The sequence below is a fragment of the Carex rostrata genome, chromosome 8 (genome assembly GCF_964058835.1).
Source record: "Carex rostrata chromosome 8, lpCarRost1.2, whole genome shotgun sequence".
Classification (NCBI taxonomy): domain Eukaryota; kingdom Viridiplantae; phylum Streptophyta; class Magnoliopsida; order Poales; family Cyperaceae; genus Carex; species Carex rostrata.
In genome coordinates, this window is record NC_135925.1 from 12,711,648 (window position 1) to 12,726,456 (window position 14,809).

At 33.1% G+C, this 14,809-nt stretch overlaps 1 protein-coding gene across 2 annotated transcripts; it reads right to left on the reverse strand.

Moving 5' to 3' along the window:
• Positions 1–5,408: 5,408 nt before the first annotated feature.
• Positions 5,409–10,315, reverse strand: LOC144558172 (Sas10/Utp3/C1D family). Of its 2 annotated transcripts, XM_078306942.1 has the most exons (10): positions 10,218–10,315; positions 9,906–9,936; positions 9,714–9,804; positions 9,234–9,413; positions 8,925–9,110; positions 8,208–8,381; positions 7,356–7,510; positions 6,258–6,384; positions 6,027–6,070; positions 5,409–5,673 (listed from the first exon to the last, which is right to left on the reverse strand). In XM_078306942.1, the coding sequence occupies exons 1-9, from the start codon at positions 10,270–10,272 to the stop codon at positions 6,059–6,061; spliced, it is 1,011 nt and encodes a 336-aa protein (XP_078163068.1). In that variant the 5' UTR covers positions 10,273–10,315; the 3' UTR covers positions 5,409–5,673; positions 6,027–6,058. The 2 variants fall into 2 exon arrangements, with proteins under 2 accessions (XP_078163068.1, XP_078163067.1); XM_078306941.1 differs by lacking the exon at positions 5,409–5,673 and having other exon boundaries at positions 5,812–6,070.
• Positions 10,316–14,809: the final 4,494 nt, after the last annotated feature.

A 14,809-nucleotide genomic window follows, 5' to 3' on the forward strand; every position in this document is an offset into this window, starting at 1 on the left:
GAAAGACAATCAGTAGATGATCAAAGACAACTAAAATAAGATGAAAAACAACCAGTAAAACATCAAAGACATGCAACCAATAAAATATGAAAGACAAACAGTAGAAAATAAAAGACAACTAGTAGTACATGATCAAATATAAGCAAGAGTAGAAGAAAGATAATTATTAGAACATGACACATAATATGTACAAGTTGAAGAAGATGCAAGTCAACCAGTCAAATATGAAAGGCAACGAAAAGAAGATGAAAGACAATCCGAAGAAAAAAGAAGAAAAGCATGAAAGACAATTATCAAAAGTGTTTTCAGAAGTTCGTATTATGCTATAATTTATCTGCTCTTCCACGATTCTATCATATCTGAAAAGTTCGTTAGCTTTGGAGAGTGCTAAATTTCTCTAATTTTATCTTTCCAAATTTCTCTAATTTTATGCGAATTTTATACTTGTCGAATTTGTACAACCAGTATTATAGAACCAAACATTTAATGAGTGAAATGCATGGTAGAAATGGGTAAAAATAACTTTGATGTGCCTTTTATTATATACCGCTACCATTTAATATTTTGTGCGTGCCTGAAAGTACACTATTTCCTTCCAGCTGACTATATTGCTTAATACTTGAATTGTCAAATTTAAAAGTATTTTTTATTTTTTGAGTAAAAGTTAGAAGTCAAGTTACCAAACTATTTAATATTCATAAGAGATTGATTTTTCTATCTAAATTTTAAGTATTTTACTTTCTACATAGAAAACAATGTATTTGTCACTAGAAAAAAAAAAGTATATTGAAACTATTATTTTGCTCTTGGCAATTGACTGGGTAAAAGAAATGATTTGATCAATATATTATTTTTTTTTTACTTTTCTAATATGCAAAATCTATTGTTATTTTTATTTTAATAAATAAGGAAAACAAATTGGATTTTATTATTTTCTACTAGAACATTAAGTGCATTATACTTTTTTTGCTTTCATCATGCTACATTTTTAATATTCTAATAACAAAAAATAAAATAAAATATTTCGATGTGATTGATATTATTTTCCGTACACTCAAAGAAAATGTATCACCTTTCAATTTAATCTATATAAATTAGTAAGTCAAAAATTCAACGTCCAAAATAAATTCACATTGGCGTATTTTCGCAAGTCTTATACTATTCAAAACAAAATCTAACTTATGATCTGTTGCAGGCAGAAAGAGAAAATGATATTGATCATATTTAATGGTTTATTTTAACATTTAAATTTTAAATTTTAAATTATTGTAGTTCTACAAATAAAGGTAGAATGAAACCACAAAAAAATAATAGCATTTGCACTCTTCTCATACGGAAATCACTTTCAACTTTCAAAAATTTAATTAGTCCTCGATTATGTTTTGTTGAATGAACACAAAGATACAATCCGATATGAAATATATATGCACACTCTGTATTGTTTTCTTATATTTAAGAAAATCTCAATGCCAGGTATTCTCTTTCCTTATACATTTGTTATTTGAGGAATATTATTTTTTTACTTGTAATTAAAATGTCTCAAAATAATATGTTTGTCAAAATAAATTTACATTATTAGAATAATTTAAAATAGATTACAATGATAAAAAATAGGTCTAAATAATGCAAGACCTGCATATTTTTAGTGTTTCATAATAATCTTCCATCATTTCCTTAATTCAGTCTCTTCCCAATTAAACAATTAATGGAGAAATCTATGCATGAGCTCGACTCTGATCGCACCATCACCATGGTGAAAACCAATTTGATCGATCTTCCTCATGATCTATTCCTTCTCATAATAGGGAAGCTCGTAGACATCTCTGATTTCATTTGTATACGAGCCACATGCAAGCGGTGGTGTTCCTTGATTTCCCTCTCTGATTTTCCTCGCGTGCCATGGATGTTCAATCACCGTGTTATTACTTTGGGTGCATATCTCGAATTCTACTCGCTTGCCACCGGAAAGTTTCATATAGGGCCTTCGTATGGCTATTTCCTGGCCTTTGACACCAGGCACTTCACGCCATCACTCCTTAACCCGTTCACATACAAGGAATTCCCTCTACCACCTCTAGAACTTGAATGGAGCCCTCTTTATACATACTTTATCTGTGCTGGCGAGGTTGTGGCAATCTCATGGTTCACATCACAGGGGATCCTTCTACTAGCATCTTGTCGATCATGAGACAACAAATGGATGACAGTGGAATCCAAGTTCATACTAAGATTGCAGGGATAATACTACAAAGGCATGTATTTCGTCAATGAGCCCGAGATGGGCAGAACAACAGCAATTGATGCTAAGACAGGTGGATTTCTATTTTCTGTTCTAACCCCGGATCGCCAATTTGTCAATCTGAAAGGTTCCTAGATGGAGCTATTGGGCTACGAATATTTGGTCATGTCGAACGAAGAGCTTCTAAGAGTTTGTCGGGTTCGGAAGAACAACAATATTTTGGGGAATGATTACTTTGAAATTTATCAGTTGGGCTACGTTGGTGGGTGCCCCCGATGGGTTAATACCCATGATCAATTAAATCAATTAAAAATATTGATTAATAATAAATAAAAATAAAAAGACAGTTATACCCTTATATTTAAAAAAGAATAGAGAATGCTTCGCCTCAAACCATTACAAAGAAAGCACTAGTACAACCTCATCAGCTAACAAACTAGGCGACAAAAACGCGGTGTATTTAAGAGGGCTACCGAGCAAGAATTTCATGGAGCAGCTGTGTTACCAGTAATTGACCAGGCAGTCTTCAAACTTGCAGGAGGATTGAGAGCAAAGTGAACTAGTACACCTGGGCAAATGAAAATTACAGGGGCAAGCAATGAAGTATGGTCTAGAAACAATGCTTTATTTCTTTGTTTTCATTTTGTGTTATTTAATAGATATTATTATTGTAAAAATTTCTATTCAAGCTAGGTAATGACCTAGCAGTAAGACACTATATGATAGGGCCATGTTGTACGGCCCATATAGCTTCAATCTGGACCACAAACAAAGTCGGGATTAGGACCTCGTTTGGTGAAGCCAACCCGGGAAACAATGCGGGGGTCCATGATTGAAGCCCATGATATGTCGGCCCAATTGTGATGAAACAACATTTGCAGGGGGTTATACGGCCCAAAGTCGGTTCCGAGATATTAACCGTTTATAACCGATCATCATGTTGGTTACCGACTTCGTTCACACGATTAAACGTGGTCACGATCACATACCTTTGTAACCAACCCACGTTCTGCCTTTCCTTGGCAGGGGAAAGGCGGTACATGGATCTACTATATAAAGCCCTTCCTTTCGTAAGAGAAGGGCAGAGAATTAGAGCAAGACACTTTGATATTCTTACACTCTCACATTCATACGCCCCCACATAATCTCCGAGATATCAGATAGGTAAGAGTACGATATCTCCGAGATTCTCCTCTTTATCCCCGAAGTAGCCTACCTACTTCCGGGATTCGATCCCCGAGATCATTACCCGACTTCCTTAAGTCAACCACCTCTCGGCCTGCGACCTCTAGCAGGACGAGCCCAATTCAGCCCAGCAAGAGCATACGGCCTGCTACCCAACATAGCCCGTATCACTGTACATAAACTTTTTTCTTAATATAAAATTTGTTAGAAGGTGCCCTCTGACACTAAAAAATATAGCATTAAGATTTGTGCAAGCTAGAGTAACATAGGATGGATTTTATTTAGGTGTACTGATTTTAATTTCATCAATTTAAACATACGGGTTTCACCTCATAGAAATTGACTAATTTCTTCAGCTAGGCATTTCTACAAACAAGTGAAGTGCATGAAAATTTGAGCCACTAAGGTGCAAAATCATGTCAATATGAGTTCATATGAAGTTTGGTCTTATTTGAAATAAAATGGAATATTTATAATGACCGAGTTTTTTGGACAATCAACATATTCTTCCAAATTCACAAGCATGAATACATAACTTGATTGTACGGTTAAATTTTTTCTTATTACCATCGATCTCTAGATTAGCATCTATTAGAACTTAGAAGAATGTATATTTTGCTGCTGATTAGTGCTGTAGATTGCTAAACTGTTAAAAAAATTGATTTTGAAAGGGCGGAGGGGAAGCCGTCTTTATTATTTTTTTAAATGTAAGGGCATAACTGTCCTTTAATTTTTGTATGATTGTTAATCATTATTTTTAATTGATTTAATTGAGTAATGGGTATATTTATAATATAGTTATATTTAGATGGGGAAATAACTAATTGGGAAGTTTTGATGGGGAAATATCTAATTGAAGAAGTTATGATGGGTATATATCTAAATTTATCTATATTTAATTATATCATGTATAATTAATTATAAACTTCTTATTATTAATTATAATCAATTTATAATTAACGATAAGATTCTCTGATTACATCCTATACGGTGTGACCCGATAGGATCTGTGTTATGTTGGTAAATAGAATTAAAACTGTTTTAACTTCTACAAATCATAAGAGACCTGGCAGAATGCATTATGACCATCTAATTACACATATTATCTTGTACTGTACAATATCACGATCCAATAAACAATTTATTAGTGTTAATTCTTTTGTCTCATAGTCATCAGATCAGTTTCAATGTAGGTATGTGTCATCCTTGCAAACTTAATATATTCTTGATCTTGAGCAGATTATCAAATATAATTACTCTTGTAATCATACCGCATGCAGATAATCTTATTCTATCAAGGGGCCCAGTGATACTATTACTCGTATAGTAATACGAGGGACAATAGTACTTTTGATGAACATCTCTTCCTCCGCATAAGTAATGTATACCGAAATGCCACCGTTATAGCTATCTTTTACGGAAAGCGTTAGACAACACTCACACATATACATTTCTTATGTAGGAAAGATAAATATCTTATACTTTAGAACTTAACACTGAATGATAATATTTATAACACTAACACAATTCCATTTAACGTTTCATTCGGAGCCTGTCAATACCATGCTCTGTAGCATGCATCTATGTGATAATCATACAACAGTGGACGAGACACTTGAGAGAAGCGCTCCAAACTTTATTAAGTAAAATTAGATACCAAACTATTATTAGGGGTGTGTAATTATTGTGTATATTACCTTTAAAACTACACTCATTTGAGCACCTGTAATTAACTTTCTTATCAATCAAAATGTGTAATTAACTTTCTTATCAATCAAAATGTAAGATGGCAAAATGTAAGATGGCAAGTTGCCACTTTACCCTAAATTTTTTTTTTTTTGAACTTTCTGGACATCCGATCTTCTTTACATAGGTTGGTCCAACTTCAAATCGTGTTGAATTTTCAAAATTAACGACTTAGAGTCAGAATTAGGCCCGAACTGGGTTGAATAAGTCCTTTGAATGGAACCAAGTTTTTGTCACATTTTTCAAAATGTATTTAGTATGTTGTAAACCAGTTCAGGTTTTCTATCCGGTGAAAAGAAAGCGGCAGTAAAACATTCTATTGTTTTAAACATACTGAAAACATCCAGTAAACAAACTACATGACTTACTTTCACATGTACAAGGCACTACAAAAGATAGACATCTAAAAACCACAAGCTTAAACCGAATCCTTGAATAAATAGTGCAACATAAATGCATAAATTTGTCTGGCAGAAGTGCCTACATAAAACTAGGCATTAATCCTGCAAAAAGAAAATAAATATTCAAGAGATTAGAATTAAAAAATTATTCATTTCAATAAATAGCCACAATAGCCTATTTAAAAATCAGTATTAGGCACTATTAACTATATAGGCGAAGTGACACAAAACACTTGGACAAGTAGTCATAAACAGGATTGAGCGATTAATATATCATAACATGAAGTCTGATTCAAATTTGCAGCCGCATACACCTTATAAAAGATAAAACTGTAACCTCCCTAAAATTTTCCACAGATCCCACCAATATCATTTAACAGCTAACTGCTAGCATGACATCTTTTTTTATCTAAAAATAAACAACAGCACACTGATTACACAAAAAGGTATTTTACCAAAACACATTATCATGTCAGATTGCAAGCCCTCAAAACTGTGCCTGGAAAAAGAGAAACAATTAGCTGGATAAATCATTTGAGAAAATAAAACAAAACTACTTGTCTAGGAATTAGCATATGAACAAATCTTACCTTGAACAATAAGTGGTGATAGAAAAACAACACATATATAACCAGTGTTACTGATGTTAAAAAATAAACAAAAACAATAACATTACTAGTACACACCTTCCTCTTTTTATTTCTCTTTCCTCCTCTCTTTGGTGTACTGTGTTCTATAGGGCCATCGGTTTCTCTCTCTTCTAGAGGTAACATTTTAACATCATCAAAGAAGCCATCTGTCAACCCAAGCAATCTGTTCAAAAACAAGTAGAAGTTTTAATCTAACCTCTAATCGTCTTGTCATACGAAGGTCTTGGTGACCAATTATTCACTTTAACCCTATAACTAGCAGATATTACAATGTGCTTTTCAATATTAATTTGCAAATGACACCCTGATATTTGACATATTTGCAACAAACACCCATTTTTACTTGAGATACTTAATTTCGCCTTTCCATTAGGTTTAGGTTCATGCATGGACAAGACAATTGCTGTTATTTTGACAATTATACCCCCACCCCAATAAGATTTTCTTCCCCTAAAATGGTATCTGGTTAGCATGAGATGAAGGGGAACTAAAACTAGAGAGAACAGGTAATGGAATGAATACAAAGGGAGGTTCATAATTTCCATTCTCCTTTCTGGTAGGTCTAGTTTCCTTCTGTTACAAAGTAACAAAATATAAGCTTTGGACATCCATAAACCTTAACCTCCCATTAAATATCCAACCAAACAAGATAAGTTTATGAAGTTCTCTTCGACTCTTTCTCTCATTTTCCATCCTTTCCCACTACCCTCCTCCATCCAAAAAAGGTACAAGAGCTGGGTAAATTAAAACAAGAGTGAAGTGTGTTCGGCATTCAATTTCATTTGAACATACGAAGCAGTTCAGTGACTCATCTGGAAAGATTAGAGAAAACTACCCATATGTGAATTTATATATTAGTTTGGGCACTTGGCAATAATTTGCAAATACACAATGAGTATAATTTGCAGTTCGGTGACTCATCTGGAAAGATTAGAGAAAACTACCCATATGTGAACTTATATATTAGTTTGGGCACTTGGCAATAATTTGCAAATACACAATGAGTATTGGAAGTTTAAATAACGCAAAAAATGTGGTTATCACTACCAAAGAATGTAATATACAGTTTGAATTTGTTTTTTTTTAAAAAAAAAAAACTTCCTATACTTTAAAATATCACAAGAAGATTCATACCCGTTCCTAGACTTTGTCATGTGCTTCTCAAGCTTCTTTTCACGCCTGGTAACAGGAGCACGTGTAAACAGTTCTTCTTCTTGCCTCTCCTTTGCTTCTCTCTTTGCAAGGTATCGGGTTAGCTCTATGCTTTCTGCACCAACTGTTTCTCTCACCTACATTACAGTTTAATCATGTAATAAAAACCTGAAAAGGATTTGCCACATTCATTTCATTTAAGAATCCACTCAGGGTTCAGTGATAGGAGAAACTATGCTTCAATATGATCTTATTTGTTTGTTTTAATTGAATCTTTTTAATTCAAAAGGTGAAAAAAGGTTGTAGGCCACTAGTGCAATCTCAGGTTCTGGTCCATGAGTAGCAAACCAGAGTTTGAAGCTGTACGACTTACAATCACAACTCAGTTTCAAGAGCCTCGACTTTTTTGTTGGTTCTTTTCTCTTTTGGCTGTAAGCTTGTAATAAGACTTGTGTACTAAATATATACCAGCTTGTATGTTAATCCATGGTAGGCACACTGTTGCTTGCAGAAATAATTACTTAATTTTACACCTAACATAGAGCAATGGAAGAAAATAATACAAACCCCTAATAAAATGCCTATCATATGGATTAGTCAATTGTTATCTTGCACCATATTCAGGTACATTTTTAGATAGACCATGCTTCATCTAGCTTTTTTCCCAATTGCAAAGTTGGTAAATCTCAATTCTAAATTCAGTCCCAAAGCCAAATTGATAACTTAATATGAAGTGAATAAAATTAACCAATAGGAAAGAGATATCACAGGGGAAAAGAAAAAACTTGGGAAAAGGGATTAGAACAGCATATAGAATAGTAATAAAGAACAAACCTCTTCAGGTCTATCTTCAAAGTTGGCCATAAGTTCATTAACAAAGCTACTTTGTTTAGCTTGTCGAACCATTGCTTTGTCTCTCCTCAAAGCTTGCTTCTCTTTCTTTGATATCTTATCATCATCCATAACTGTAGGTGCAAATTTGGGTGGCCTGTATACACCACCACCCTCCTACATTGCAAAATAATATCTTATTAAAACATGTCACAAGTTCACTTAAAAAAAAGTTATTTGCAATATAGTAGAACATACTCCGATCAATCAAAAAATTAAGGAATTGACTCGGTTGTTATGTCTTTTCTTGATATAGCATGGCAAATAGCACTTATCTGACAAGACAAAAATATCTGATACAAGAACCCAGAAATCACAAGGAAAAGGCAGGTATCTTTACAATAACTTTAGCTTAAACAGTGAAATTCTGACTTTTGGCAATTAGTCTTTTGATGTTTTACAGGGTACACTTTTTAAGTGTAACTTCAGCTTTTGGAACCTAGTACACATGAATAAAATAAATTTTCCCAACTTAATTTCCGATAGCATGCTGATCAAACCAGATATTGTGAAGTACTTTTCTGTAATGCCCACTAGAGTAATACATTCAATACAGAAATCTCAAAGAAGAATCAATAACAAAACAACAACTGATGACGATGATGATAACAATCATAAAATGTAACAACCTAGAAAGAGAAAGAAAATGTAAGAAATGACTACCTCAGGTGCTGTTTTTGAAACAAGCATTTCAGGATTTGGCCGAAACTTCAATGGGTCTTCCTCTTTCTGTGACTTGCCCAGCTCCTTATTGCTGGCCACAATTTTTTCAGGTGCAGGCCCACCTTCAGCAGCATTTGTAAGCTTTTGAATTTGGTACTCCAGCTTCTTATCTATTGGACGGATCTGACAAGAATGAAATTCAATTTTAAATTGGGATAAGAAATGAATATGGGTACCAATGGAATCGCATTTCAATCACATGGGTGTAATGTGACAAGTGCAAAAAAGATAGATCAAAAATCAAACCTTTTCTAAGAATAATCTGATTTCTACAAGGTTTCTGACAACTGGATGACCCTCAATGGATAAACCCTTAGCCTTCCTTAGCAAGTAATAAACGATGGATTGACAGTAATCCAGGAGCAAAAGGTGCTTTGCTTCAAGATAGCTTATGCCTTCAGATGTTAGAAGCTTGTCCTGCTTCACCTGATTAAAAAAAATATATATAGCTTGAAAATTCAAAATTGTATTCATTGTTACACTTGCTCAGCTTTTTCGGTTCTTAGGATCAAGTGTTTAATAGTGGCGTTCTCTATATTTGCCTGCTGGTTCAAAGAAAGATATTTGATGATAAAAAATTTTGAAATACAACTGCAGCTGTTATTGAACCTAAACAAACTGCTAAAAAATTGTTTTAGACAAGACAACAGCTACAGATGCAACACCTATCCCCAATACAGTCACCTGAATGCTCAAAAAGATACTATGAGAAACTAGGAACTTTACCTTAACTGTAAGTGCCTCAACCTTACTCTTGACAACATCCAATCCATCCTTCATCTCTTTCAACAAGGCTAATAGCCTGGGAGCATCTTTCCTAGACAATCCATTAAATTTCAGAAAATATAGAGAATAGTCTGAAGATTTTAAGCTCTGAGTAAGCGCAAGCGAACAAATGTAGAAAACACAGAAGCTTACCCCGCTAGAGCTTCACTGGCTACATGCTCACCTGACATTTTCGGATCAATAGCAAAGTCTCACAGAAAAGGGAAACAAAAAGAGCAGGCAAACAAAATAATCCTGAAGTTGGATTTTAGATATTATCTATACAGAAAAAATTCAACTCTTTATTCCCAGCTTCCACAAGAAGCCCAAATTTGTACGACTGCTTGTGTTATAATTCGCTAGAAGACGGAGATTTTTTGTATAGCCATATGATCTCAAAAAATTTAGCAAAAATTGAAATACAGATTTAGATCGGGATCGGAAGGGAGGAGATTCATCTCTTACCTCCGCCTCTCCCTGTAAGAACTTGGATCGGGTATCTCGAATCGTAAGGATGCATTCTCCGAGCGGCTAGGTCAAGTTTCGTGCAGGATCAATGTCTCGGGGCAAGGGGAACAAAATATCTACTCAAATCAACGACTAAGATAACTCCCCAACTTCATTCGTGGATTGCGGATTACAATTCTTTTATAAGGACCGTCCGATTTGCATAAGCACGAATATTCCACTTATAGTCGGATTGGCTGGATTCTTATTGGACGGTCAGATTTAAACTCAAAATTTGAGTTACTTCAGATGATCTGGAATCGGACGGATGAGAATTATGGACCCAAAAAAGACACCGCTATGTATGGGTTTAGGGTTTAGGATTTATACTCAGCTTTTTTCCTGTCTTCACGAAAGAGGAAATAAATCTCATGTCATTGTTATTGGAATAACAGCAGATTTATTTCCCACAAAAGATCCAAAATTTGTGAACTCATTTAATTCGGCCCAGTATTATTCAGACAGGCCCAGTATTATTTCACTCATTATAACTATATCACTCTCTCCATAATATTTTACTAGGTTTTAACATAAAGTGCGTCTCTGTAACAATGAACGTAACATTTCGGATAAACAATTAGTATATTGATGTCAAAAGATTAGCACTTATAATGATGAACAATATTTTGACTTATAACTATACCAAATTCATAGTCACGAATTAAATCCGAATAATTTGTTTTTTTGGTGATGTCAAACTAAATGCCAAATTATTCGGTTGACCAAACTCTGATCGAATTAAATCAGAATAATTAGCGAATTTTACGAATTTTCCCGAATTTTACTAATTTTTTTGAAAATTTTCCCTGAATTTTTTTGTTTTTTGCTTTCTTGTAGGACTGAGATCTTTAGTCCGAATAATTCTAAATCATTTTCAAATTATTCCCGAATCACGAATTTTTGACCTCGCCAAACCGAATCCGAATAATTCATTTGTCACTGTGTATCAAAGCAATATATCATATTAGCATACAAATTAGTATATCTGATATTGACAACAATGATGTTCCTATAAAAGCCATCTATTTAACACATACACATGCCAGATTAAGGCCAATTAATAAACATTTATTCGTGTAAACTTCCTTCAAACCCAGACACAGATTTACTCTATATATCGAAACAATGTATTATTTGTATCTCAACCAATGGAGAAGCATACAATGAACAAAAAAAATTGCTTAATTAACAAATTAACAGTTCAAAAGATTTAGCTCACTGTTATTAACAAAATGATGGTTTTCGAGGGTTTAATCCGGAAATTTACACCCAGCCCCAGGTTTCCAAATTTGATGAATGGAAAAACAATATCGAACTAATTATATTGGAAAGAGAGAAATGAAAAAAAGGGAGCAAATTTGAAGTTTATTGAACAATGTTTTAAATATTCAAATTTGAAGTTTGAATAGAAAATATCTAAGTTAAATTTTAATTGATTTTCAAATTCAGACGGATGCCAAGTTGTTCTTACGTGTTTAGTTGATGATGGAAGAGTAGAAGAGCAGATGAATATTAAAAAGACGGATGCCAAGTTGTTCTTTACATATTTAGTTGATGATGAAAGAGTAGAAGAGCAGAAGAATATTAAAAAGACGGATGCCAAGTTGTTCTTTACGTATTTAGTTGATGATGGAAGAGTAGAAGAGCAGAAGAGCAGAAGAATATTAAAAAGACGGATGCCAAGTTGTTCTTTACGTGTTTAGTTGATGATGGAAGAGTAGAAGAGCAGAAGAATATTAAAAAATGTGCAAAGTTTATCTCTTAAAAATGATAAATTCCTCTGTTCCACTATTTATATGAAATACAAAATTAACTCACAGAAAAACAGAGTAGTGACCAAAATTTAAAAAGCCAGAATTTAATTGTCAAAGTTCACATATAGGCCCCTATTGTCAAATAGGCCCATAAAACCCAAGCCCAACCTGAACTACAAATGGATCATATCTTACTTTGTTCCGAACTACTTGGAATATTTCGTTAAACCTTAAAATTTCAAACATGGTATATGGCATTTTAAACCGGGCCATGAATGGACCATTACCTTATTATTATTTTTTTTTTTTCCAAATCCATGGGGTTGATCCAAAGAATTTTTCTCTGTTCATTGAGATTAACGGTATTATTTCGAAGTTTAAACCATCGATAATACATCTATGATTTTTTTGAGTAAATATTTTACAAGTACAGAAATGAGAGAGAGAATTTGAATTTAAAAGTTGTCCAAACACAATAGCGAATGTATGATACGTTTAGACAAATTCCTGATGCTTATTCAAGTTCTATTCATTCTTACCATACCTATAATTTTTTTTTTCATGGATTGGAAGTTTTAGGGGTGTAAACGGAGCGGATTCAGAGCGGATAATGCTAATACTATATCCGTATCCGCCTTTCAATGAGTGGATACGAATAGTAAACGATTATCAAAATTTAAAATCAAATCTGCCTTAAACGGATATGGATACAAAGCGAATAATCTACGAATACGGATTCGAATACGGATACGAAACAAATAATTGTCGAATAATTGAGTTATACACTTTAAGATACAAAAGAGTGTCTTGTTGTTGTTTTGAAACAATGGCTAAAACAATTTAACAGAGACTAAAAACACACTACATTTACGAGCTAAAGTCTTGAATAGAAAAGAACGAAGAGTGAAGAAATAGAGGTAAAAATGAATGAAAATAACGCTATTGTAGCACCATTACTATTGAAAAAGATATTAAATTGGAAATCATATCATATTATCATTTATCTCACAACCAAGACTGAAATGAAAATGAAATAATTATATAAAAACTTATATCCAGAGCAGTAAAATCGGAGCCATTTAGGAGCAATTTCAGATCCGGATACGGATATTCACCTTTATAAAATTATTTGTATTCGTATCCGCTATTATTTCACCATATGCAAAAAAAAAAAAAAAAAAAAATCTGTATCCACAATTATCTGTATCTATTTAATCCGAATTCAGATAATCTCCGTATCCGGAGTGAATACGAAGAGGATTATCCGTATCCGTTTACACCTCTAACTGGAACACATGCGCTTCAGTGAAATGTGGATACATATATTTAGTTTTAAGAATATTGTTCTTTAGGTTTCAACTCCAAAATATTAGTATTAATATTTTCAAAGTAAGACATGTTCTTCACCTAAAAGGTCTCAAATGAATTCTTGATATTTTGACCCAAGTAAGATATTAAAATGGGTTTGCTGAATAATTACATGTATACATAACAAGTACACCAGGTATACAAAATTTTAAAGAAGTCAATTTTTCATATACATATTTTAAAAATCTCAGAATTACATACATCCTTTTTTTTAATTGTAAGCTTAGCGCAGTGGTCTGAACTCTATCTCTCTTCGGAGAAACGCATATTCAATTATCTATAATACTATATAATATAAAGATATTGAAGTGTACCGGATCCTTTAACAAAAAAAAGAGAGTAATGTACTTCCTTTTTCTACAATTATAATCTTATATATATTCTTTCGGGAGACAAAGATTCTCATAATAACACTATTTAAACTTCAAATTTACATATATAATTCCTCTATCAAATTGCAATTGTCATTTTTATTTTTCCAAGACATAAATTATTATGTTTGTTCATCCAAAACTCTACAGATTGCATATTTCTTCCTCCATAATTGTAAATATAAAATTAATAATTAAAAATAAAATATGTTATTAATTCTCTAAATTATATCTTGATAAAGCCTGCTAAGTTTTCAATGAGAGAGAGAGAGAGAGAGAGGGGACATGGCACGGTAGCATAGTTGATTAAGAAAAAATTTCCTAGAATTGTGGCTACCCAAAAGTCGAGAGTTCGAGCTTCGCTCACGACTTCGTAACTTCATAGATTTCGAGAGAGAGGGAGGGAGGGAGAGACTAAGAACTTTTGTATTTTGAAGGAGAAATTTTAAGTTACTTTAAAATTTAAATAATGAGAGTTTCTATGTTTAGAAGCATGTTTTAGTTTTGGAGGAAGAGATATTTAATTTTGATATTTGAAGGTTAAATATGAAAGTTCTGAGTTTTGAAAGAAAAACATAATATTTATAAATTTGGAGAGAAAATATATAATTTCGAGGTTTAGAATGATATATATGATATTTTGCTTGATAACAGTAGCGTAAAACTCTTTTTTTTAGTTACCACTCTATTAAATTGGGATTAATACCATCCGTTTAGTCATAATTTAATTTATACCACCCACGCAGACTGGGTCCGCGCACGGATCTAAATTGGCACACAGACTGGGTATGTGCACCGATTCCATACGTGGACTGGGTATGCAGACCTATCCATAGAAGAATAAAGCCCCTCACACACCGAATTTTCACTCATTCCTCCCTCCGTCCCAGCAAGCAGACGTGCACCGATTTTGCTACTATAAAAAGGTAATTTTAAAAAAAAAAATTGTTATTTAATTGTTTTATAAATTAGTTAGTTGGGTATAGGTTATCATAATTAAACCAGAATTGTATTAAATAATTCGACTAGTGTCCAAAAATGGTAATATATTATTACA